We start from the raw sequence: 23,734 nt of genomic DNA, 5'->3' as shown, positions 1-23,734 counted from the left end.
AGTGCGACAAACGGCGGAACGACATCACACACAGCGGCGCGTCACTTATTTTGCAATAAAGTTCGACTTCATTAATTCTGAGACGTGCTTATTTTTTTATTCAGTGGCGGAAGGTAGTGTCATCATTGTTATCGTCATAAAATTATAATTTTGCGCATGTAAAGCAGTAAAATTTCAAAAAATTTCAAATTTTTTTTTTAATTAACTTATAAGATACTTTTGCAGTTAAATTATATAATAGAATATTAATATGTTAATGTTAAATTAATTCTAAAATTTTACAATCATACACGGAAGCTGTAATTATTGATAATTTACTCCGGCGCGTCGCTCAATTAATGTCGCCGCCATTAATGAATTAATTAATAATTAATTTAACAATTAATCGAAGCTTGAACTGTGCGTTCGTATTTTTTAAATCTGCACAAAAGCCATATTGATACACGGAGTACAAGGCGGCATATAAACTGTTGAACACTAAGTCGATCTGTCTCAGCGTTTCGTGTAATGATAACTATATAAACACACTAAGAGATTAAAACAATTTGATTGTTAAAGGAAAGGCAATATGTCGCAATAAGTCTTTCGTTTGACATTTACATTATCGCTAAATACTCTACAGCGTTGCACGTGTGCTAAAAGCGTAAAACAAATGAATAACAATAAAATCGCAAATATTCAGCTGAATAAGGCGAATTTTAATTAATAATATGCTTTTATGATTTATTTTATTGTCCGTAAACAACCGGTAATAAAATGAATAAGTTTGTAATTAATTTGCAAAAGTTAAAGATTTTAAATGTAAAAGGTAATTTTTTCTCTTATGAATTAAGTACTTACGTAACTATAGTTTAATTACAAGTCTATAAATGTGTGTAACACTGCTTTCTTTTCTAAAATTAAAATATGTACGAATTTTTGATGTGTAAATAAATGTCGCAATCGTAAACTGCGAACGCGTTGCAAACCTAAAAATAATCCTCGCTTCTTCGTGCGTTCGCGAACAGGAGGTTACGTCCACGTTATAAAATCGTCAACGGTGCAACGATACATCATTGACATTCGCATGTTGTAAGTGCCGCGCGTGTGTGCGTGGTTGTGCTCTTCGCGACTTCCTGAAGCGTATCCTAAAACGCCGCGCTTGTCGTAAACCTTCGAAATGTTTTGGAACACGAACGCGCGCACTTTCCGGATGCCATCACTATACGAATATGCAACACCCGTGCGCAAGAACAATCCGACAATCGGCGACGTCGCGGTAATAAAGTTTTAATTTGAATTCATTGTGTGTTTATATTCGTATGAATTTAACCAAACCAACTTATGCTGTTTGTTACACGCAACTAATATCTGTGATACCAGTTGCATTGCATATGTAATGCAATAAACACAAGATGATAATTAGCATTTCTTGTGCTTTTAATTAACACTGTAAATCTTACATGCACGTTGAGCGGAATGAGCATAAAATGTTCACAAAGTCGTGGCGCGAGGCAGTTACCTGCATTGATGTCTTCATTCATCGGCATCTCGCGTCGTGTGAACATTATCTCGTGATAATAACGTTGAGCGTTGATGACTTTTCTTGTGTCGTCCGACGCTTGACGTTTGTAGCGTATTACACATGTTATATAAAGATTACGTCGCGTCGGGGGCGGCGAGAAGAGAATGGAATATTTATAAGGGCGAAAGGATGTCTAGCTTTCAACGTGACGAAGAGGTTTACGACCAGGCGGAGCGAATCCAATCCTGGAGTTTTCGGAATTTCAAAATTTTACTACTTTGCAACTTGTGATTTAATGTCTATGAGATGCAAATAGTTTTAATCTGTATTTTTAATTAAAATTTACAGAAGCATTGATTAATTATCGAATTTTAAATTTTTTTAAATTTTCATCCATCAGACATGCTTAATATATTTAACTTTAAGTCTTGCTTGCTTGCTTGCCCAGACACTTAATTTACGACCCGATAGTCCCTTGGAGTTTTATTGCAGTTTTTACGATTTCGCGAGTTAAATATTAATATCTAGTTATTATTTCTGTTATTCATCTTCGCGCATGCCGTCGGAACTCTCAATAACAAGAAGCAAAGGCGATGGAAAGGATTAACACAACATGGGCACATATAAATTTAGACAAAAGTGTTTCTTACATTTATTTGCCGTTCATCTCTTTTAATGTCACTTCTTTCAGGCTTGAGTCATGGCGTCGTTAAAATATTGTGTTGCTATTCAATGCGAAGGACTATAAACATCTTTGCGATTCCTATGCAACGCATAACTGCAAACCAGCAAACATGTAACAAAATCCAAACGAAAAGTTTTCATATATTGCAACAGCAATACAATTACGTGATATAAATTTACAAAATTTATTTAATTAGTAATTGTTTGCGTTTGTTTCTCGTCGTTTACGTAAATGCTATGAACTGCAATGATTATTATCGCAACATGCAACGCGCGCAACATATCGGAATGCAAAGCGTTTAACCCCTTAAATAATAAAATATTCTTTATAGATATAAATTTCTTACGGGCCCGTTTGATTTACGAGCGGAGGCATAAAACGACGCGTTTTATTATTCCTACACGTCGTATTTCGATATAGCGTGGCCACGCGTGAGTGTGCGGGCATACAATGCCGCGAATAATGCAAGTAATGCCAGTACATACTAATATAATAGATATGAGCCACATTGGAACGATGCAAGTTGAAAGATAATACCTACTGGAGGCCTCCATCTTGTGCACGCACTATAACTACAATGCAACAACAATATGTTCTTTTATGCTAATTTCGAGAGTGTTAGAAACCTACTACTGCATTATTATTGCTTCTAAGAGATTTATTGAGATGTTTTTTTTCATTTTTTCAAGGTTTATTCACATTTTCTATCATTTTATCTTTGTAAAAAATAAATTAAGTCACTAGGACTGAAATTCCAGGTCAATTTAAAGGTGTTTTGAGTGTGGTTGGCAAAAAAGTTTCTATTTTATATCGTGAGATGGCGCTAGGTGTAATCTAAAGACCCAATTTTGTAACAGCCTGAATTACGAGTATGCGTAAATGTTTCTCACAAAGTGAAAACCCCTCCACGTGAATTTACGAAAGCTAATATGTTATCAGGCGAAAGATACTGCCGCATCATGTTGAAGTATCGTTTGTGAGGGTATCAAACCCGGTCTACTCGCGTTTGCTGGTTGTTGACGTAGACTAGAGTTTCACCTATTATCACTTCTCATCTTGCCCCCTAACAAGTACTCTTGAAGGATGCAGGGATGACATTAACACCAAATCCCAATGCATCAGTTTCGTAGGTTTCGATTTGCATCAAATTGTCAAAGGCAACGATTTCAGTTGTCCACACGAGAAACTATCGAAACACTTTGAGAGAGTTGAGAGTTGTATCAACGTTTGATATTTGTTTCCTGTATAACATTAAATGAAGGTAATTTAATTTAAGTATAAAAATCACATCAAGAAAATGAACAAGTCGTGACTAAATTTGGAGGTTATTCAGCGTGTAACGTTGGTTTTCTACTTACGTAACCTAATTTATTTAATGCATGCTTCATGCCACTTCGTGTTTTAAATTAAATTAGTGATTAAACCATTACAATAGCACAATTACTATGTTATTGAAAGCAAAACCAAAGCATTCATAATATGCATAAATTGTGGTGCTATTGTTGCTATTTAATCAGCACTTACACTTAAACTCCGCGCTTAATCTTTTTATTACTTTAAAATTAAAAAGTGGCTATATCGCTCGTAAAACGTTTAATAATAAATAATGAATTAATAAATTGAGAAGCATAAAAGTTTATTAAATTAAAACCGGTTCCAACATCTCATGTTAATCATAACTTACGGAATATAATATATAATATAATATGTATTGTGCAATTAGTTTTTCGCTTGTTTATTGCTTTGTGCGCCATTGTTTTCATGGTTTCAAATTAAGTACCAATGTAACAGTCATGATTATTTTAAATTATAATTTATAATATAATATTTAACCATACAATTGATTTATTATCGGTAAAATGTTTAGTTTAATACAAAATTTTCCCAAAAATGCTTTAACTTTATTTTACGTATATGATTAAGATTTATAGAAATAGATAACGTGAGGTTGTCTGACGTGGCGAGTTTTCCGTTTCTGGGCTTTCACGTCGTTTTATATACGTTGGCGCAATTCAGAAATTTTAATGCGGCGCGAGACGTCGTTAAGCTGCATGTTCTTCTCGCCCCCGAAGCAAACCAATGCCCGGGCACAAACTAAAACAGTGATTACTTAGTTGTTATTGCACTCGGCGGACGCGTTTTCTAATGTCACGTAAACTTCGCCGTCTGTCTGCCGTTTCGCAATCCGCACGTATTATCATGACATGACTGACAATTTCCTTCTCCCTCGCCCAACATGAAGAAAAAACAAACCAGCGCAGTAGTTGATGTTCGACATTTATCGACTACGTTTCTTTTCATCAACGCGTCCGAGTTTTATTTTTATATCACACGCTTCTGCGCTTAATAGTGATATGTTTTCCTCTTCAGTGCCTAAAATGCATGGTTTTGCGTCGTGTATCCATGCAGAGATGAAAATTAGTGTTATATTGTAACAAAAATTAAATTATCCTCCACTTTTATGCATTTACACCGCGTTAACATCTGCGATTGCATTGGATTTTACATGTGTGGCCTCAGCGTGTGTGTGTGTGTAATTGAATAAAACGCGTTCGTGCTTGGCGTTAGGGGGCGCCATGGTCGACTGTTTGATTGCGATGCAAATTGCCACGACCCGAAAATCCCTGCATATTGTATGTGCAGACATGAGTATTAACTTATTAATAATTCATATCCGCGTGCCGGACGATAGTTGCAAAATTAGCCTGTTCATGCGCTTCTAAATACTCATCTGTATCATGTGCATTTGACTACGTAATAAATACAAAAATTGTTTATTCAAACAATTTACGAGGTATAAATCGTTTATTTAAAGTCATAATTTGTTTAAAAATAGTGTAATATTATTAATTTATTATATATTACATTAGATTGTGTGTTTTTGCTAAATTGATGCATAAATTCATTGTTTGAAACCAATTCCACTTATCGACACATTCTGGCCACATAACAGTGTAACTCTGTAACCGAAATGTGATTTGCGGACATGAGTACCACCCTAGTTTGTAATTAGCTCGGGTATTCCACCCGAATGTATCAAAGCTTCATTATGCACAATGTAAATTGTGTCCTACGTCAATAGTGAAATCTAAAATGCATTTTCTACACTCGAAAAAACATTTCTTTACCTCACGTGATTAAAAACTATTACAATATGTTAACTGCAGTATGTAGAATTCGTGTTCATTAACGCGATTCTTGTTTTTGTCGAGAATACCAAGCAGTAAATCATTCCAGCGCAAAATAACAATTTTATGACTCGTTTTGTATCTGCAACTCGAACCTGTTTCTTAGATTCGTTTCGTACTTACATAATACTACATTCTGCGCGTTTGTCGACGCAAATCACTTGAATACTTTGGAGGTAATAACTTATCAACTACAAGAAGCTAAATTATTTATTTTTACCAAGTTCAAGATACGCAGTTTTATGTTTTGTATTCGTATTTGCATCTCTTCTACCTTACAATTCGACTTCTTAGTCTTTCCTTATGTGGTGGTCTTCGACGATGAAGACAGTTGTAACTGATGAGCGGTTTCCTTCAACCAATGAGCGTAGGAATAGAAATCGACGTGGCGGTTCGCTGCGATCGCTCCTCCTGCGCTGCTCACCTTTCCAAAGAGCAGTAGGAGCCGACTACCACGATAATTAATGATGCCTCTATGTCGATGGGCCTACCTCTTCTTTGCAATTGGATAGGCAGCGAGGAAGCGAGCAATCAACAAGCATCGCGTGACGCATGAAATTACGGGAAATAACAATAAAAACATGTTTAAATTAAATATGGCGTCATTTTATTTATATTGTGTTTTATTGTTACAGTTTGTACTGACCTTTTGGAAGACTGTCAGCGACTCTTGGAAAAGTTTCGGTATCCATGGGAGATGATGCCTTTGATGTATGCGATATTGAAGGATTCCAATGGAGACCTGGAGGAGGCGACAAAGCGAATCGACGACGGTTAGTGTTAATAAATGTTTTTTTTTCTTTAACGTGTGATTATTTAAATTAATTAATTTTTTTCTGGGGATTTTTACCACGTTTAATAATGTTCTACATTTAGGCAAACGCGTGGTGATCGAATACTCAAGAATTTACAACCTCAACATGTACGACGGCGTCGAACTACGAAACTCCTCGCGTCAGTATGGATGATTAAAAACATAATTATTATCTTTTGCCGCTCCCGCTTTCTGTATTCTTCTGTATTATCTAAAAACTACTATTCTGTGATTTTCGTTGCCAATTTATTCTTCTTGCTGTCTTTTTTTCAAAATTTATTAACATTATTAACTAAATTCTTGTATTGTCTTGTCTTCGTATCTATCTATGTTAGCTTCAGTCTTTATCTGTTTCTTAGAATATTTTTGTTTTTTTTTTTATTTCCAAAAGCTTTCTGCTTTGTTATCCTCTGTTTTATTCTCGTTGCGATCAAAAAATCCGTCGAATTGTAGGACACATTTAATTTATGCACGGTGTTTTCTTTTCTGTTTTTATGTTTTATAACTTGGTGTCTATCACCCTCTCGAAACGTGGCGCGCACGTGGTATAGACAGCAAGAACAAAGAACGAAGAAGGAGTTTGAATGGATCGATGATTAGTTCCACTGTTAACGAGATGTAATGATGCCGTCAAATTAACACAAAGTATTCTTTTAATTAATTAGGTATTATTTTTTTCAACATCGTACTAATTTTTACAAAAATGAAAATTTTTTTTAAATCAAAAGAGATAAAATGAGCTTTAATTATATATAAATTTTTAGGAGAGTTGATAAACACTTAGGTATTATTTTCTATCAAGTATTTGTGAAAGTATTCGTCACTAACTTTTATGTTGTACAAATTTATAACTAATTCTTGCTAAAATTGGCATCATTACTCTCTCAGTGTAACTGAGCCCCCCTTTTCTTCGCCGCACAAGTTAAAAGTACAAGTATTAACCAAGAAAACATGAAGACTGGCACAACGTAATTAAGTGCATCGTTGTATTGATAAGTGAAGGACCCCCGAAGAAAAACGAAGATAAGAAGACCCACAAATCATCTGAAGAAATCACATCACCCAAATTCTATAAATCAATCAATCAGTATTTTATTAAAAATCATGCATGCTCAAAGTTTCACTTCAGTAATGAAAGCATAATACAATTTGAATTACACCGCAACTTACATGCATGTTGCGCCGGCGATAACAATGTTTGCTCATTGTGAGGCAAACGAACTCGCTAGGTAAGTAGAATTGTGATAAAAATACGCCCGTCTACAAACTAGATTATATCGCAATGATAATTTTTTTCCGTATGTTTAATGAAAGTGAGGTTTTTGCACATAGAACACATAGTGTATAAGTAGGAATTACTTTCTCTTTCATAATCTAATCATAAACCATGTGCATGGTGAACTTGAACTGTGCATACATACATTTGGTTACATATTTATCAGCCGTTGTGTGAGTGTGTTAATTGAGTAGATAAGTAGATTACAGTGCTTTACATTACAATGTCGTACACGTGCCGCGGTTTTGACGCGCTTTTTGGTCTAGGTCGGTGATAACGCGCGTCGTGTAGATATTGCGCATTTCGCTATGATAACGCGACAAGGAAAAAATCAATGTGTGCTCAATATTAGCGCAGCCAGACTCATTACAACTAAGGTTGAGAGGCCACTTGAGATAACTACATGTTCAAAATGTAGTTTTACATTAATTTGTGTTCATTTTCACATTTCGCGAATGTAAAATTTTGAATTTTAAAATTTTATAGTTTTCTTAGCGATTTAAGCGATTTATCTCAACAGGATTGTTGTGGTAATATATAATAATACAATAGTTAAAAATTCGTCGAGAAATCTTGCTCTGGTATTTTTTCGCTGGCGATTATATGAGTTATGGGCGATTAAAAGTTACACTAAATATATGTGTAACATGTACGCGTTGTCGTCGAACCGAACGCGTTTCATCTTTGTATCCCTCCGCGGGCCGCACTAAAAATATTATAACCTTTTGCATTTATGGTCAGCCGTAAATTACCGGCTTTAACGATTTTCGGTTTCGTGCCGTAGTAGTGTTCGGAAAACATTTCCACGCGCGGCGCTGGATAAACGTGTGCGAACGTTTGATAAAAATGCAACGACGCATGGCAAGCCGGAACGATTTTGCTTCGTTAATACGATTTTAGCACCCATTTACACTCACCAAGTGGCTATGAATCAATAAATACAAATCGTATTAGAAGTATGTCTTATTATTAATTTATACTCACTTGATATGTGAATATCGATTTATTCCGGTTTATTTATTATTATGTGAATGCAAGAAGTCTTTCCGGTAACCTGATGATCCAGCGCGAATTACTTTCGAAATTCCATGGAAACGCAATTTAAATAATTCTAATTCGCAGCGCAAACAATAAAGCACTTTCGTTTCGCTTCAGATTTACGCTTCGTGCTCGAATGCAAGGAAAGGTATACAATGAATTTATCGCGAAAAAAAAATCCAACGACGGCGTCCGCCCAACCGAAGCTGGCAACGGCGTTTAAAGATGTATGAAATGTTAATTTTCCTAATAAATTCCAAAGAGTTACGAGCGTCCACTCACAACCGCGACTCGTCTCAGTGCGACCAAATAATAATATTTTGTGCACGCAAAATACAGAAGTTAAGAGCTTCGCGCATGTTTATTTTGCGTCGAGATTTACGATTGACTATTTTCTACTCTTCGCATTTTAACAACTACATATTATTGCAATTGGCAGCGAGTACGAGAGCTGGCGAACACAACGCATTGTGTGCTCGGGCGTGGTTACGAAAGTTGTTACCATTTTGCACTTTTCATTACTCTTCCATTTCTAAATACAGCGACAACATTTTCGCTAAATATAATACCGTTCAAATTCCGCAAGGTGCATATATGCAAAATGTCACATACGAGTAAGGTCGAGAACTTGCTGGATTTTTTTTTATTTCATGCGCTGCATGAAACAATGCCACCGAAGCAAATCAAACATCATTCATTCGGATGTTGTGTGTGCATGCTGGTTTCCTGCGAGTGCAAAGCAGTAAGCAGTACTTGGAGTTTGATTGCTTCTGTATATTAGTCGCGAACGCGGCGTCGAAGTACTAGTAATAACATAAATGAAGTGGCAAGGCGCGATGGTAAACGATGTGCGAACCGAAGACGGAAACCAGGTGCGCATTCGCTTTTGTTTTGTGTATAACTAGTCATAACTCTACGCCCGAACGTGGCAACACGATGGTAACAATATTGTCGTGTTTCTGAGGTTTGCCTAGTCTTCACAGAAATCGCAAGCATTTATTTTGCTCACAATTTACAAACATCAATGGAAGTGTGTAGCAAACACATTGCACACCGGATTGAATTGCATCAAATATAAGTCGAAACGTGCGCTATCGTCAGACTTTTACTTTATTTTCTTCTGCTTTCTTATTAAATTGTTTTGACATCCTAAAAATGAATTATTATCGATTTGATTTATTTTTTGCGTTTTCGTTCACGTCAGCAATATGTGATCATAGTTGCATTCGAAATTAGATTCAGTCACATAAAAGAATGTTGAATTTTATACAACGTGTTTGCATACTGGTTCGGAAAACAATTGCAAGTGTTTGACGCGGGAAACGACTGGTATGCGCGGTGATTTAGTGTCGTAAAAAAACTTTTTGTTTGACCACAATTCGGAATGATCTACGAAATCGGCGCGCGGAGACGTAACGTCTGCACAATCCGCAAGCTGGGAGTGAGGTAGTACCTTTCAAACCGCCGTCGCAGTCAACGGGAGCGTTCAGCATTTCAGCATTCCCGCCCATAAAACGCATCATAACGACACTTTTAATGCTGGAATGGTTTTATACCATAATTAAATCGGTGGCCCGCGCTGCCTGACGCGTTATTACGCTTTGCCGAATCCGCGCGCTACGAAAATGCAACTTTAACGGCGCACGGCGAGAGTGCAATGCCGTGAGGGTTGCCTGCATTGATTCTGAATGCGACATTTTAATAATCATTTTTAGATCTCTCTCGGCAATGGCACCACGGACGTAAATCGCGGGATATACGGCGCATACAACTCGACAATTCAAGTCGGGTTTTGGGTCGAATACGATCCCACATTGTGTGTGCAAACGCATTGTTGTTTTATTTGCCACGTTGTTGCACATTGCAACAGCGGCCAGATTAAGCATTAAACTGAAACGCATTATGCGCTGCTGCTGTCGACGAAATCATTTAATATTCATTTGTTTTTGTTTACGGCGTCGCGACGCAATCAAACAGCATCATATTCATCGAAATGTTATACCTAATATTACCTTGTGTATAAATTTATTATATTTATCTACTGATTGTATAATATTCGGTGTTTTATCAAAAATAATTTTTTGTTTTGTTTTTTCAACAGCAAACATAGAATTGCCGTATATGGCGGCATTGGTGCGCTACTATCCGCGTCTAGACATGGACACCTTCAATCAGATGAAAGCTCGCATGAAGATGTACCAGCACACCGGTTACATGGCACCTGGGTTCATCGAGCCGTTCAACGAGCCAATCACCAACCTTCAATTTGCACCACTTCTCACTACCACATCCTTGCGACCACGGAGCCGATGCTGAGTGAGTAAATTTTTTTTTTAATTTTTAATATTAATAAACTAAATTCATTCGGTTATTGGTGTCGTCTGCTTATAAACATATCGATTGAGTAAAATTGTATATAATACACTTACACATATTTGGCATTTGGGTTGATTGCATGCCTGTGTCAACACTTGCGTAAGCGAGAAGGAATCGTACCCCGAAGCCGGCTGACAAGACGCACATAAAACTTTTATAGATTTATGGATTCATATGCGGGTCTGTAGCCGCCGTTGAGCCGCCACCGGAGGGCGGCCAACGTCGTAACCAATCCGCCGAATTGATATTTTAGAATATTTTTATGTGCGCGCTCCACACTAAATGGAATTGTAAATGCGGCAACGTCCTTAAACTAGTTGGGAACTACTCGGTTTTCTTGCGGAAGGATAACCGCATGACCATGACCACGAGCGGTTAATTTCTGGGAGTTTTAGTATTATTATGTCCAAGGGTGATATTTTTGTATCAAGGTGTCAACTCCCTCAGCTATCGCCATGAGGGTGGGAAATTTTACGATCCTAACAGTCTGAGTCGGTCGAACAGAGCGCTATAAACCTACACCTACCCCAGTATTTGATTATAAACCTAGGTTAGGCAAAAAAGTAGATTTCCGCACCCCTAACCTAATAACCTTAACGTTTTTCTCAAATTAAACTTTTCCTTAAAAATTTTACGTGAATATTTGATTTTTAGATGTTGAGATTTCCGATTGATATGCAAGTGATGCTATAGAAACCTATAAAGTTACAATGTGCGCAAATGTTATTAAATTTTCCCGTCTGACAGCACATATGCGCGCCATTCCGACCAACAGGTAAATGTGGAAGCAGATAAATTTTCGGTTAGACAATGTTAGGCAGCTCAACGTGCACATACATGCGGGCGAGGGCTCGCGGTTATCTTTTACGATATTTCCATCCCATAACCCAACCACTGCGAGTAGCGCAGACTTTTATACGCGTCTCTTCGTCACGTACTCCTATGCATTACCTTCTTGGATCAATCCGCCATTGCCTTTCGTGGCTGCAACAACGATTGCTTTTCTCGTTGCGTTGCATTCGCTATGGGCTCGCACAGCATTCAATTACGTGGCGCGCGGTTTATAGCGGCACAGGAGTAAAATGTTTATTCATAAACAGCTTTTAAACGTCTTAAGCGTACGTTGGGTGGACTACCTGCGCACGCGGTTTTCATTTGCAATTGCGCCTTCGTAAAGGAGTTTATTTCGCGGCCGTATTCCCTTTATTGTCTTGTATATAGGTATCAAATTGCAATGTAAGTAAGTACAATATTCTGGAATACATTGCAACCAACATTGCTTGTAAACGGATGCAATGTTGCATATATTGCTTCATTTTTAAGGAATATTAAATGAAATCCTAGGTTACGACTTGAAAATTTAAAAAATTTTATGAGAAAACACAGAATATTGATTTATTTGTTGTAAATTTTTATAAAAAAGATATTTTCTCATGCAGATTTCGTAATATTTTTTAATTTTTTCAAAATTTGATTAAAATGTACTTTACCTAATCGCCCATTTCGTTTTATATCTTCTGAATGCTGCAACCAAAGCTGTAAACTATTCTACCATAACCCCTACAGTCACCAACTTAACTGTAGACAACCAGTGATGCAGCAATATACTCCGCCTTGGAAATTTGTGAAGAAACCATTCCCTTGATAGATAGAATGATAGGATAACCATTTCAATTGGGGCTTAGCTTCAATGACAGTGAAATTTATATGAGCGCATTTTATGTTTACGATTCTTTATATTCTAAATTTAAATAGCAACGAAATACGCAAAATCTACTCTAGATTTGTATATATTTATTTTTGTTTATATCAATTTAAATGATAAGAATATCATGAAATATTGCTATTTTGAGTGAATTTGATTCGTCGACCACCCCCGTGTGGCGGTAACCGAGCTCGTCGTGTATGCGCGCGGCGCTATCGAATCGCGGGCGATTTTAATGATCGTAAAAAGGGTTAGGAGAGGCTTTTAGTGCTTTTACTGCTGCGCTACCCAACTTCGCCCGGAATGGTCAGTGTAAAATGTAAAATAGTAAAATGTAAAACGACATACAAAACAAAAAACACTGTATGATTCCAATACTCACGAAATGTATCAGTTTCTCTTCTCAGTCTGTACTAAAATCAAAACTTTGATGGTTAATTCCGTGGCAAATTCATCGTTAAGTCATCAAATTCTCTGCTGATGTCGACCGTTCTCAATCTCAAACAACAATTTGCAAGATCACACCCTCCTTGGAAGACGGCGTTACCGAATTTAATTTGCGCTGTCTGAGGGCAACTTTTACTCGGTCTGCAAACCGCATCGCATCGATAGCACAGCGCAGAGCCTCCGCACACACATTGCATACGCCAGGATGCGCTGCTCGCTTCGTGAAGCTATAAGGTTATATAGTCAAGTGCATATATTATACTCGAAATGCAATATTTTACAAATGCCATAAAACGGATATAAACTGCGCTTTACGATCACGGTTAATGTTGCGGTACGTCGAAGCGCTCTCTCCGACTTGCGTTTCTCACTCCCTCTCTCGTCGAGCGACTGAGTTGTTCTACCCGGTACGCGGACTTAACCTATCCCATGCTCCGCACATGCGTACACGTGCGAGGCGCGGGTAAGCTCCACTTCGGTCAGTTAAAATTTATTATTTTCGCATCCGCTTGTGGGGCGGCTTCGCCCGCGAACTAATTAAAACCAAATTTGAGCACGCTTTAGTTTAGTCAATGTGTAGTCGTAACAAGCCTCACTCTCGCGTCAATACCATGCATTTTAAAACTCCATTGTAGTGCTTCCTTTTCGATGCGATCGTAAAGAAGCAGAAACCAAAGTAGGCGACTATAAAATACAAATTAAAACGCACACAAAAAACGCGTGCTTAATTATTTATTTTTCGGACAGATCGTGTTCGACAAAGCGTCAAAGTGCATGTTTAACATGTTTTCGCTACCAACAACATGTTATTGGACACATTCAGGTCGCCATAAATTATATTATAGTATACTTAATTACGAATTAACAATCTGATCATATTTTAAACGTTTTTATTGCTGTTAACATTTAAATCAATGAATATCGGATATAAAACTATTGAAAACATCCGCCTGGACGAATTTTCATAACAAGGTAAACATTTTTATCGTCGCATGCAGCGCGATGTGATCAATTTATAGATATATCATTTTATATCATACAGTTCCGAAACGATCCGTTAACAAGTCCCTAAAACAAGCGGAAAACATGCATATGCGCACGTTGTCTACACTGTGGCGTGGCGAGTTTATATTTACGTGCGTCGATCGACGCAGCTTTGCACAGGTATATAATATAGCACGTAAAACGTGTAAAGTTGTAAAATACACTATAAAACTTTTATTTATTTCACTTTGGTGCGCTGCTGTCGCGGTATCACGTGATGCCATGGCCTGGAAAAATTTATTCGGTTGATATCAATTGATTGAGCGGTTATTTCCTTATTATTTCAAAATCTACCGAAAAAAAATTATAGTAGATGCGAATTATTTGTATTTTTATTTTAAGCTAGTACAATTTCTTGATTACCTTTCACTGATTTTATGACCACTCGAAAAAGTCCGGTAGGTACCAACACAAAAGGTTTTTCTCGATTTTCACTGTCAACTTCCACTCGCAGCCGATAAATAATGGTAATAAAACTATCGACGGCAGAAAACGTAAAACGCGCACCCTGATACTCAACCGGCAAGAAAAAGGGGCGATGCTTGATGAAAACAAGAAGGAATTTATCCTGTAAGTAGGTGTAAAGTTGTAAACATTATGAGAAGGGCAAAATGCGATCCGTGCCGACGGTGAAAAGCTTAGAAAGATATATACGAGCGTGTTGTGTTGCTGTTCGAAGTCTGGATTAAGTAATTAAAATAAAGAAGCTTGCTTTTTAGTGTTTTGCATCGCCTCAGCACCAGTGCAGACGCGTTTTATTACAGGAATTAAGGAACAAAGAAAATTGATTGATTAGTCCTTATAAAGAAATAAATTAGTTAACAACTGTTTGTAATTACTTAATTTTATTATAGATTATTTTAAAAGAACATTTGTGACATCTTTGCTGATTTGGCAAAATTTTACCGCCCGTTATATTATTATTATTGAATGGAATTATTGAAAATTTGAGATTGTGGCGCGTTCACGTAACTTGCTTCGATTATGACTGCGATTTTACGATTTTTTCGCATCGGTCTTTCAGTTTATACGGTATAACTCTTAATGTTACGACCACCGTCGACGTTCACTGCCATTACCATGCCGAATAAAACCGAATATCGGCATGGTTTACGTCTCAAACTTTAAGAATTTTAATTCTACTCATAGCAGCTAAACTATTGTATTTACAGCGTAAACGTTTGCCTAAAAAGTCGTTGATATTTATCGTTGCTAAATTATTCCTACTATGAATACACATAAATTACGAAATTGTGATTTTTGTTTGCTCAGCGATTATTTGAAAACATAATAAAATCTTGAGTTAATACAGTTCTGAAGTCTGTAATCACGTTATTTCGCGCCTTTTGTCGTCGTCGAGATAAAAGTCAAGAGTGGAAATAATTTGTTAAAAGGGGTTTTTATAACTTTTATAACTTCTTTATGGCAAAACGAGCTCTCGTCCATTATTTTCGGTATTGTCTGGTTCGCGGAGCGTCTTGTCTTTAACTTCCCTCCTGCTGGTACAGCTCGTTTTAATCCACTCTGCGCTCTTTTATCTCGATTTTTATATCGTCCGCCTGTTGGGCAGGCGGGTGTGCGCGCACATTCAAAAGATCAGAAGTGGTAGCTTAACACCTATTCAAAAAGGAGTATAGAATAGTTTTTATGGGCGCCGAGTGCAAGGATTTCGCCGGGAATTCGCCGCCCAGTCTCCTCCACTCTTCGAGGAGGAGAAATGCAATTTCTTGTTTTAACGACTACGCGCCGACAACGCGCGGCTCGGTGAGTCTTGGCTTTAAAGCAGCGTGGCGGCCTGTTTCACATTTTCCTCTTAACAACGCTCTGCGTCAATCCGACACTAAAAACTGTTCCTTGTTCTTGTTGCTACTTTTTCTGTGAAATTAACGGCCGAAGAGATTACAACTAAAACTGCTATATTTATGGATGTAATAGAAACAGAAGTTGTATTAGTAAATATAAAAATTACTCCTCTGGCTACTGTCTATATGCCTACAATAACACCTTAATAGTAAAATATTCTCAGAATAGAATAAAAACTTAAAACACAATTATTTCCAACGTGACTGGTCGGAAGCGCGTTTTCAGGACATTTTTAACCGGAGAAAGTACATTTTGCGTGCCCGAAACAAACTCGTCAACATTGAATAAGACATAACAAACGTAAATATTAATTAACGGAGCGCAGGCGCTCGAACGAGCGGCCATTACGACGTCCGCAATTAGCAGGCGTTAGGTAATTCTGACTAGGAACGTGTTTAAATACCACTGACTGTACACTGCACTGCAAATATTACATTACGGAACGTGATCGTGAACTTTGCTTCGCCACAATGCTCTCGTAGTAAATAAATACATATTCAAATCTTGTATATTTTAAACTGCGCTGGCTTTTACTACAACTTCGGTTCAATTTAACACTAAGGAAACTGAGTAGCAGCAAAATATTAAAACATCATGTCTAAACATTATAATTTCCAGCAAGAATAGAATGGAAACGTGCAGGCGCAAGAGATGATAAAAAGTTTGGAACACTTTACATAAACATATTATGTTATTTTTTATGTTGCTATGGCTAGTGTATAATTAACGATGGTTATGTTATGATTATAATAGTGTATTTTATGGTAGGTGTTCCGGACGACGGAAAGTAGTGGAAAAGTTTTTAGTTTTATTAACAATATTTTACCATTTTTTAAGTATAAGTATTATTTGTTCATCTTGGGTTGAAACAATAAGTTTATGCGTCTCGTGAGGAAACAAACCGACAGTTGTTGGATGATGACGAGGCTCATCCGCTTTACTTCACTTTTAATACTCTCAAAGGGTGCATTTCGGCGGCGGGTAACGTGTTAGCTCTTAGGAGAGGTTAAGATACTTCACCCGTCGTATCGCTTGTTTCCAGCGTGTTTTATTGCTTTTGTTACGGCTTCCAAACGTGAGTTTTATTTGCTAATCGAATAAATTCCTAGGTTAGGTTAAAATATCAATCAATCATTAAGTTAAATAAGCAAATTGTTTAATAATATTATATTTATAACCTTGAATCTGTGAAACCACAAAACTGCCATCTTTGCTTTTGCTAACTGTCACCATAACCACAATTACACTCTCTCTCTGGTTGAGGCATGAGGTATCGCAGTGTTGTCCCTGTGGTGGCTATGTTTCGGTTGGCAAGTTTCGTACATTCAAACTGTCAATTACGGTGCGCGCACCCAGACGCCAGACCTCGCGAGCGAGCAGCAGGGTTGTGTTTTACGACCGATGTAAAATGTGTGTCGTCGCCGTTCACACACAACATCCATCTATCGCCCTATTCGCGTCCGTATTCAACATCGCCCATCGCCATTCCCGCGGCCGCATAATGTTAGATATTATAGGAATCCACCTGCATGCGCCGGTTACGACGCAACCACACATGCACCAGTCGAACGCTAGCCGCGCCATCGCCGGCAGCAGACAGTACACATAACACATCGCAAACGGCTCTGTTTCAATGCGTCGTAAAACCTTTATGTAATAACGTATTACTCGTATTACAATAATGTCGGAATTAGATGCACATCGCGGATGCGCTCAGCGCCATTGTTCCGTGCGCTGTATATCGCGCACGAGTTAAATTCATCTTCTGACTGATGCTGTTGGCATATATCTTTATGGGATGTACGATAGGGCATTATACTATTCAGGGAGGCATCGTTTTCGTTTCATAAATGCGATGAACAAGCCCAAAAAGCATTCGTTATTAACTCGTGAAATTTTGAATAGAAACTTCAAATTTGAAATTTAAACAAAAATTTTTGTCGCATGTTGGAAATATCATCCCTGTGAGTTGTTGCGTTAACTCGCATAAGTTTCGGCGTTATAAACAAGAAAATTTAATGTCGTCTGATGATATTAAAAGATGAAAAATAAATTCCGCTTCCCGGAGCGTTCGCGATGCGATAATCATAACAACGCGCGTCGTCACATTACATAATGCATAAAAATGCTGCTTCTTCGTCATCGTCTCCGGCGTTGCCTTCGTCGGGGCGTCATAAATAAATTTTACAATTTCGTCAAGTGGAGCGTTATGTCGCTTTCGCACGCCGAACGCATGAATAACGTATAAGGATCGCGACGCGACGATAAAACCAGGTTTCTTCGTGTGTAACTTTTCGCACTTCCTCTTCCAAAACTCTTCTTATCCTCACGTTGGACGTATTTATTTCCTCTTATGCGTTTCGTGTATATTTTTTATTATTAATCTTGCAGTTTTCGTTTATATTTATTTAAGTCGCCGTCATCGGGGCGCCGATACAAGTTTATATCTTCAATACGGTAGCAGCTTAATTCGCACTCGCGAAACTCCGGTAGTTATAGTCTTCGGCAAGCAGTTATCGAATGAAAATTTCATCAATTTCAACAAGCAGTAGCGCCGATGGTGGATTTGATGGCGGATGGCGCAGTGGAATCCAATTTTATAACGGTTATTATGATGTTTTATGATCTTGTATAGGAGTCCACGTTTCGTATAAAATTGAGGAGAAACGAAAGGTAAAAAGCTGTAAACATCTTAAAAAGATGAAATCATAAACAGAAAAGCAGCAGATGTAAAGTGAAGGGGGGAATTATTTTGACTTTTTGTCATCATAAAATTATTAATAACAATGAAAATATGCGCTTGTTGAAGGTCATCATATGTATTAATATTTTTTCCATCCATCAACTTTGAGTATGTAAAAAATATAAAAAATATAAATCCTGCTGTCAGGATTGGTGCACGTAGATTAAAGAAAACACGTGTTTGTTTTATTGGTGCTTTGTGCGCATTCTACGCATAAATTTCAATTCAGCACATCTCTCATAGCGCTAATGTGACAGCTCTAACAGCTATATAACCGAGTTTTAATTCGCGCCTCTGGTCGTCGGCATGCCTGTGCATATTCTATTGAAAGAGCCCACTTCAAATCGGTCGGCGCCTTTCATAATGAGCAGTAAGTACCACATCAAAAACCATTCAGAACGTCACACGGAAAAAAAGACCTCGCTGAACAAATGGGACAAAAGTTGCAATAGAAAAACATCGTAAAAATATTATTTTTTCTGCGTTTTCTTTGCGTCTCTGTGTGTTTTATTCGTGACTTTAGTTTTTTTTGCTGCGAGCTGTTAGAGCAGTTAGGTTTCTATACGCATATGAATTTTGAATATAAAGTTTGTTATGAGGGAAGGTAACATGTGCCGTAAAACAAGACTAGATCGTAAAAACGTAACGTGGCTTCATGCACGCCAAGCATAAAGAAATTTTAACGAATCGTAATTATAGTGGTTAGCACAAAGCAAAGGTAAAAACAACCCCCATTTAAATATATCCTATGAGTTTGCTGCAACCTACATTACACGAAAAATAAAAACAATTGTCATTTCTTTTGTGTTTTTTTAGTTTAAACTTATAAATCCTCAAATTTTTCATTAAAAAAACTTATTGTATTTATTGTGTAACGTTGGTTGCCTACATTAACTTATCACTTAATAATAGAAACCAATACATATTCTAAAATGTTAAAAGACTAAAATTTTTAGTTTTAGATTTTGCAGTAGTAAACTGTTAAGAATCGTAATTCGTGTTTGCTAACTGCCGTATTGCCACCACCTTAAAAAAGTTTCCAACGTTTCGGGCTGTTAAAATTTTCACCTTCTTTTTGTGTCTCCCAGCAACCCTTCTATTTCTTCGCGCACTATGGCGCGGTCTGGAGTAAAAGAGGACTTCAAACGTGCGCGTAAACTTACTTTTTATTGTCGGCCTTTTTATGCTTTGCGCGCAAACAGCAAGCTTTGGAAGCCGTGTGTTGCTTTTCTGGTGCATGCCGAACTCTCCGGCCGAGACTTTTCGGACCATATAAAACTTTGTAATATATGTGTTTCGTGACTTTTATTACGGCAGCGCCCTGATCGACTGCTCACTCCGTGCATTCGTCTGCAGCCGGAATTGTTTTCGGTCCATTTCGAGGTTGAGATTTTAATTTTTGAATGCGCGGTTGGTGGGAAGTTTCCGCGCGTTTTTGGAAATTTGTTTCCAGCTCCGAAACGCTGATTGTATTGATTCTCAGAAGTGCATAAACTCAATTAATTTAATAGGTTATTAAAAGAGTTTTACGACTGTGATGTCAAAACAAAACCAAAACGCATGCTGTTTAATGATAATTTTATTAATAATTAAGAGACACAGTTGAAATATTATTGAATCATTTTCGAATTAAATGAAATTTTGTATAATATAGCTATTTTAAGTGTTTGGGCGTAAATTTGCAAGTGCAACAACAATGCGTTGTTGTGTAAAGTGCATTATTGTTGATGATAGAAAGGATGGCAAGAACGAACGCGTCGGTCGTTTCGATTCGATCGTAAATTATCATAATCTTACATTTACAACGTGGCTAGCACAGAAAAGCATAGGAGAGTAAACGAGAAAGAAGATTTCGCGGTTGGTCATTATTGTTATTATTTTATATAGCAGAGAATGTTGAATGTGGACTATAAATAGACCATTAAGTGTTTCCATCACATTATAAAATATAATGTTTAATCCTATTGTACGAAAGGAGGAAGCAAGAAAAAAAACGCTGGGTCGTAAAAGTATGGAAATATCTTGAAAGAAAACTAATGTGTTGTGAATAAATAAATTTTACACAAAAAGCGACACATTAACTATTTTATAATTACCACGCAATTAACCATAATGTTTATAATTGAGCACCATAGTTGTAGAATCGCAATCTTCGCTGTGCGGTGTTGTCGTTGAGCTATGATTGCTTCATGTAACGAGTGTTCAGCAGCAAATTACACTTCTTTTTGTAGCACTCGGCATCTCTTTTAATTTAAACGCAGGACGAATGACAAATGACCATGGAAGTACTCGTATCTGCTAATTAAGACGAAAATTGACACCGGCGCGAATGCCTACTCCACGTAGACCAACTCCATTAATGAAATAATTACAAAATTAGCCAACGGCGCATACACGGCGGCCATTTTGGCACGAGAAGTGAGCGATGTAAAAATAAAATACATAGGTGTATATAAACTCTACTACCACCTACGTGTGAGCCAAGTTGGAAAAGCATTTCTACGCCTGTGAGCATGCGCTGTTTTCGTGTAGATCTATTATTATGTGTAATTTTCATTCGCGCATAAATCAAAAAGGCCAGCGCGACGATAAAAGCCGCCCATTCACGCGACGACGCTGTTCGGCCATGATGGCGAGCGATATCATTAACTAACTTACACGACCAAACACTGAACACGCCACAGCATGTGAACATGCAAACAGGGCCGACCGCAAGCGCCAGCAAACCGTGAACGCCGACGAATGAACAACATTGAGCATATTTTAAGCGACACATTGCGCTTATTAAACATTAACGAGGCGCGAATGAAGAGCCAGCTATATATTCATAAACAACGCCGCTGCCGCCATTTTCTTCTTTTTAGCATAGGCCACCAAAATACCACAAAAACTAAAAAAATGTTCAAAATTACAAAACATACAATTCAACAACACAAAAGAATTGAAAGAGCTGTTTCAATGTGTATGCTTGTATAGGGCATATCCGTTGTTTGCGCACCTAGCCATCGCGAAACATATTATTTATTCCGTCATAGTTTATAGCTCGTAAACATTTTTAGTCGAGCGTAATTATACAAATTAACTACGCGCCGCTGCCGTGGCAATATGGCCGAATGCAATGCAGTGTTGTTGTTCGCCCCGTGCGGTGCTTATTGTATGGCCGCGGCCAGCCGTGGCTGTTGGCAGTTTTGCGGTGCACCGTCATTACCGACATCATAAAAATTTTTACTATCTTTTATTAATTACTAGTTTCGGCCCCGGCGCGAACCACTCCACGCTTGGCCATTGCCTATTATACACCCGCTCTCGTCATGTATATGAGCTCTTAAAGAGATTTAAATACGGAAAATCGAAGCTCGGAACGTTGTGGTTTTTTTGTGTTACATACGTTTGTAACATGTGCTAAATAATAACAATCGTACGACGGTGCAAAAAGAGGCGAAGTAATTTTATTAGCGAGAATTATTACTTTTTTTTCTATTCGAAGATTTTATTGTTTATTCATTTAAACTAAAGAAATAAACATACGATGTGAATATTTGCTGAATATATGTTTGGTTCTATTAACTAGAAATAATTGTCTAAATTATTGTAAAATTAGGTTAATTTGAACACTTTATTAGTATTTCTACGTAGTTTTACGTTTTATCATGATGCCAACTGCTATTATTTTAATCATCATGTTGTATTTTGTGCACGTATCACATTTATAACTGTTTTTAACGATTCTTTATACTAGTACTTAATTTTAAGCGAGTGTACTCTAGTCCCAGTGCTTTATATTTGTAATTTTTCTTCGTTTCGTTACGAGAAAAATTTTGCTGTTTTATTGTGGCTATTTTATATTTTCGCCGTCACGTAGACGTCGTTCGGTGTGCCATTTTCTACTATAAAATAGAATAAAATTGAACAAAATTTAGAAAACAATGAATCTATCGCTAAATGAGTCTAAATATGTCCAAAAGTAAAATAATTATATGTTTAAATCGGAAATTGCTTCAATTATGTGATTATCACCTCTGTCGACGCTAAACGCCTAACGAAAATATTAACTCTCTTGTTAAGCTGTGTCTGACGTTGATGACTTAATTTCGTTTGGTGGTTTTCGTATAAACTTCATAAATTCTTCAATGCATAAATTGGCTCACATGTTCACTTGTCGCAACGGACATGTTTGTTGGCGTTTTAGAGCCTGGAACATGCACGCAATAATGGCAGTCACATGAATAATGAATTGCTAATTGACCAATCGTGGAAACCGACATAAAATGCAACCACGTTGTGGCATGTAACATCGCTGGGAGTGGAAACTTGCTATTTATTCAACAATACGCCGCTCTGATTGGTTTATATTTTTTCTTGTTGACAGCACATTGAAGCATTCGTGTAAAATGTGCTGTTAGAAAATAATTTACAAAGGCCACAGTAATTACAAATCCATTGTCATAGAGATATTATTTACTAAAAATCATTTTTTGAATTTTTTTGTTGTTTAATTTGAATTTATCTAGTATAAAACTAGTAAAACGTAACTTAAAACAGCAAGTGCGTCATTTTATCGAAGTACCTATCTATCAATCGAGTATTGTTGGTAGAAATAGATCCCTGTAAATAAAACACAAAATACACGAATAAAAGTAATCTCCACACGAGGGAGGCGACCATTAAACGAACATTATGTCCAGGGCGAGGCAACGCCACGTGTGTTTATGCCTGCCGGCCTGGGGACGCAATATAAAATGATATATGAACGCCATGTTAACATAGTTTATGCGATACTACAAATTGCAACCAGCTCGCGTTTTTGCGCATTGTGTACTGGTAGTTTTATTTTTGTTCGCTTCCTTCGCGGCTCGTTTATATGCTCGACATATAGGGAGCTTCCATCTTGTGGGTAAGTTGCAATTGCTGCAAAGTCTATATCAGCAGAAAGCCCTGCGGCACCGCGGTTGTAGCCTTGTATAGAGATTAACATTTTGTGCAATGCTGTGGTGTGACGTGGGCTGTTCACTGCGGATGAAATGTATCGACGAGTGTTTCCTAGCCATTAT

At 37.4% G+C, this 23,734-nt stretch overlaps 1 protein-coding gene across 6 annotated transcripts in view; it reads left to right on the top strand.

Annotated features, from left to right (window-relative positions):
• The window catches only part of LOC135801782 (protein doublesex-like), a 41,677-nt gene that overhangs the window by 13,541 nt on the left and 4,402 nt on the right, over window positions 1-23,734 (top strand). Inside the window, exons 2-4 of one of the 6 annotated variants that reach the window (XM_065315293.1) lie at window positions 6,013-6,150; window positions 6,254-6,331; window positions 10,607-10,821. In XM_065315293.1, coding sequence (XP_065171365.1) covers window positions 6,013-6,150; window positions 6,254-6,331; window positions 10,607-10,821 — 431 coding nt within the window. Of the gene's footprint in view, window positions 1-6,012; window positions 6,151-6,253; window positions 6,336-6,742; window positions 6,891-10,606; window positions 10,822-23,734 lie in introns of those variants that run through there. The other 5 variants (XM_065315299.1, XM_065315295.1, XM_065315298.1 and 2 more) reach the window with 5 other exon arrangements.

Source organism: Atheta coriaria, unplaced genomic scaffold (assembly GCF_025399875.1).
Source record: "Atheta coriaria isolate IRGN ID8LTWV9N9 unplaced genomic scaffold, Caltech_Dcor_3.1 hic_scaffold_13_pilon, whole genome shotgun sequence".
NCBI lineage: Eukaryota > Metazoa > Arthropoda > Insecta > Coleoptera > Staphylinidae > Dalotia > Dalotia coriaria.
Note: the sequence above shows the minus strand (reverse complement) of the source record. Positions and strands in the feature narration are given on the sequence as shown.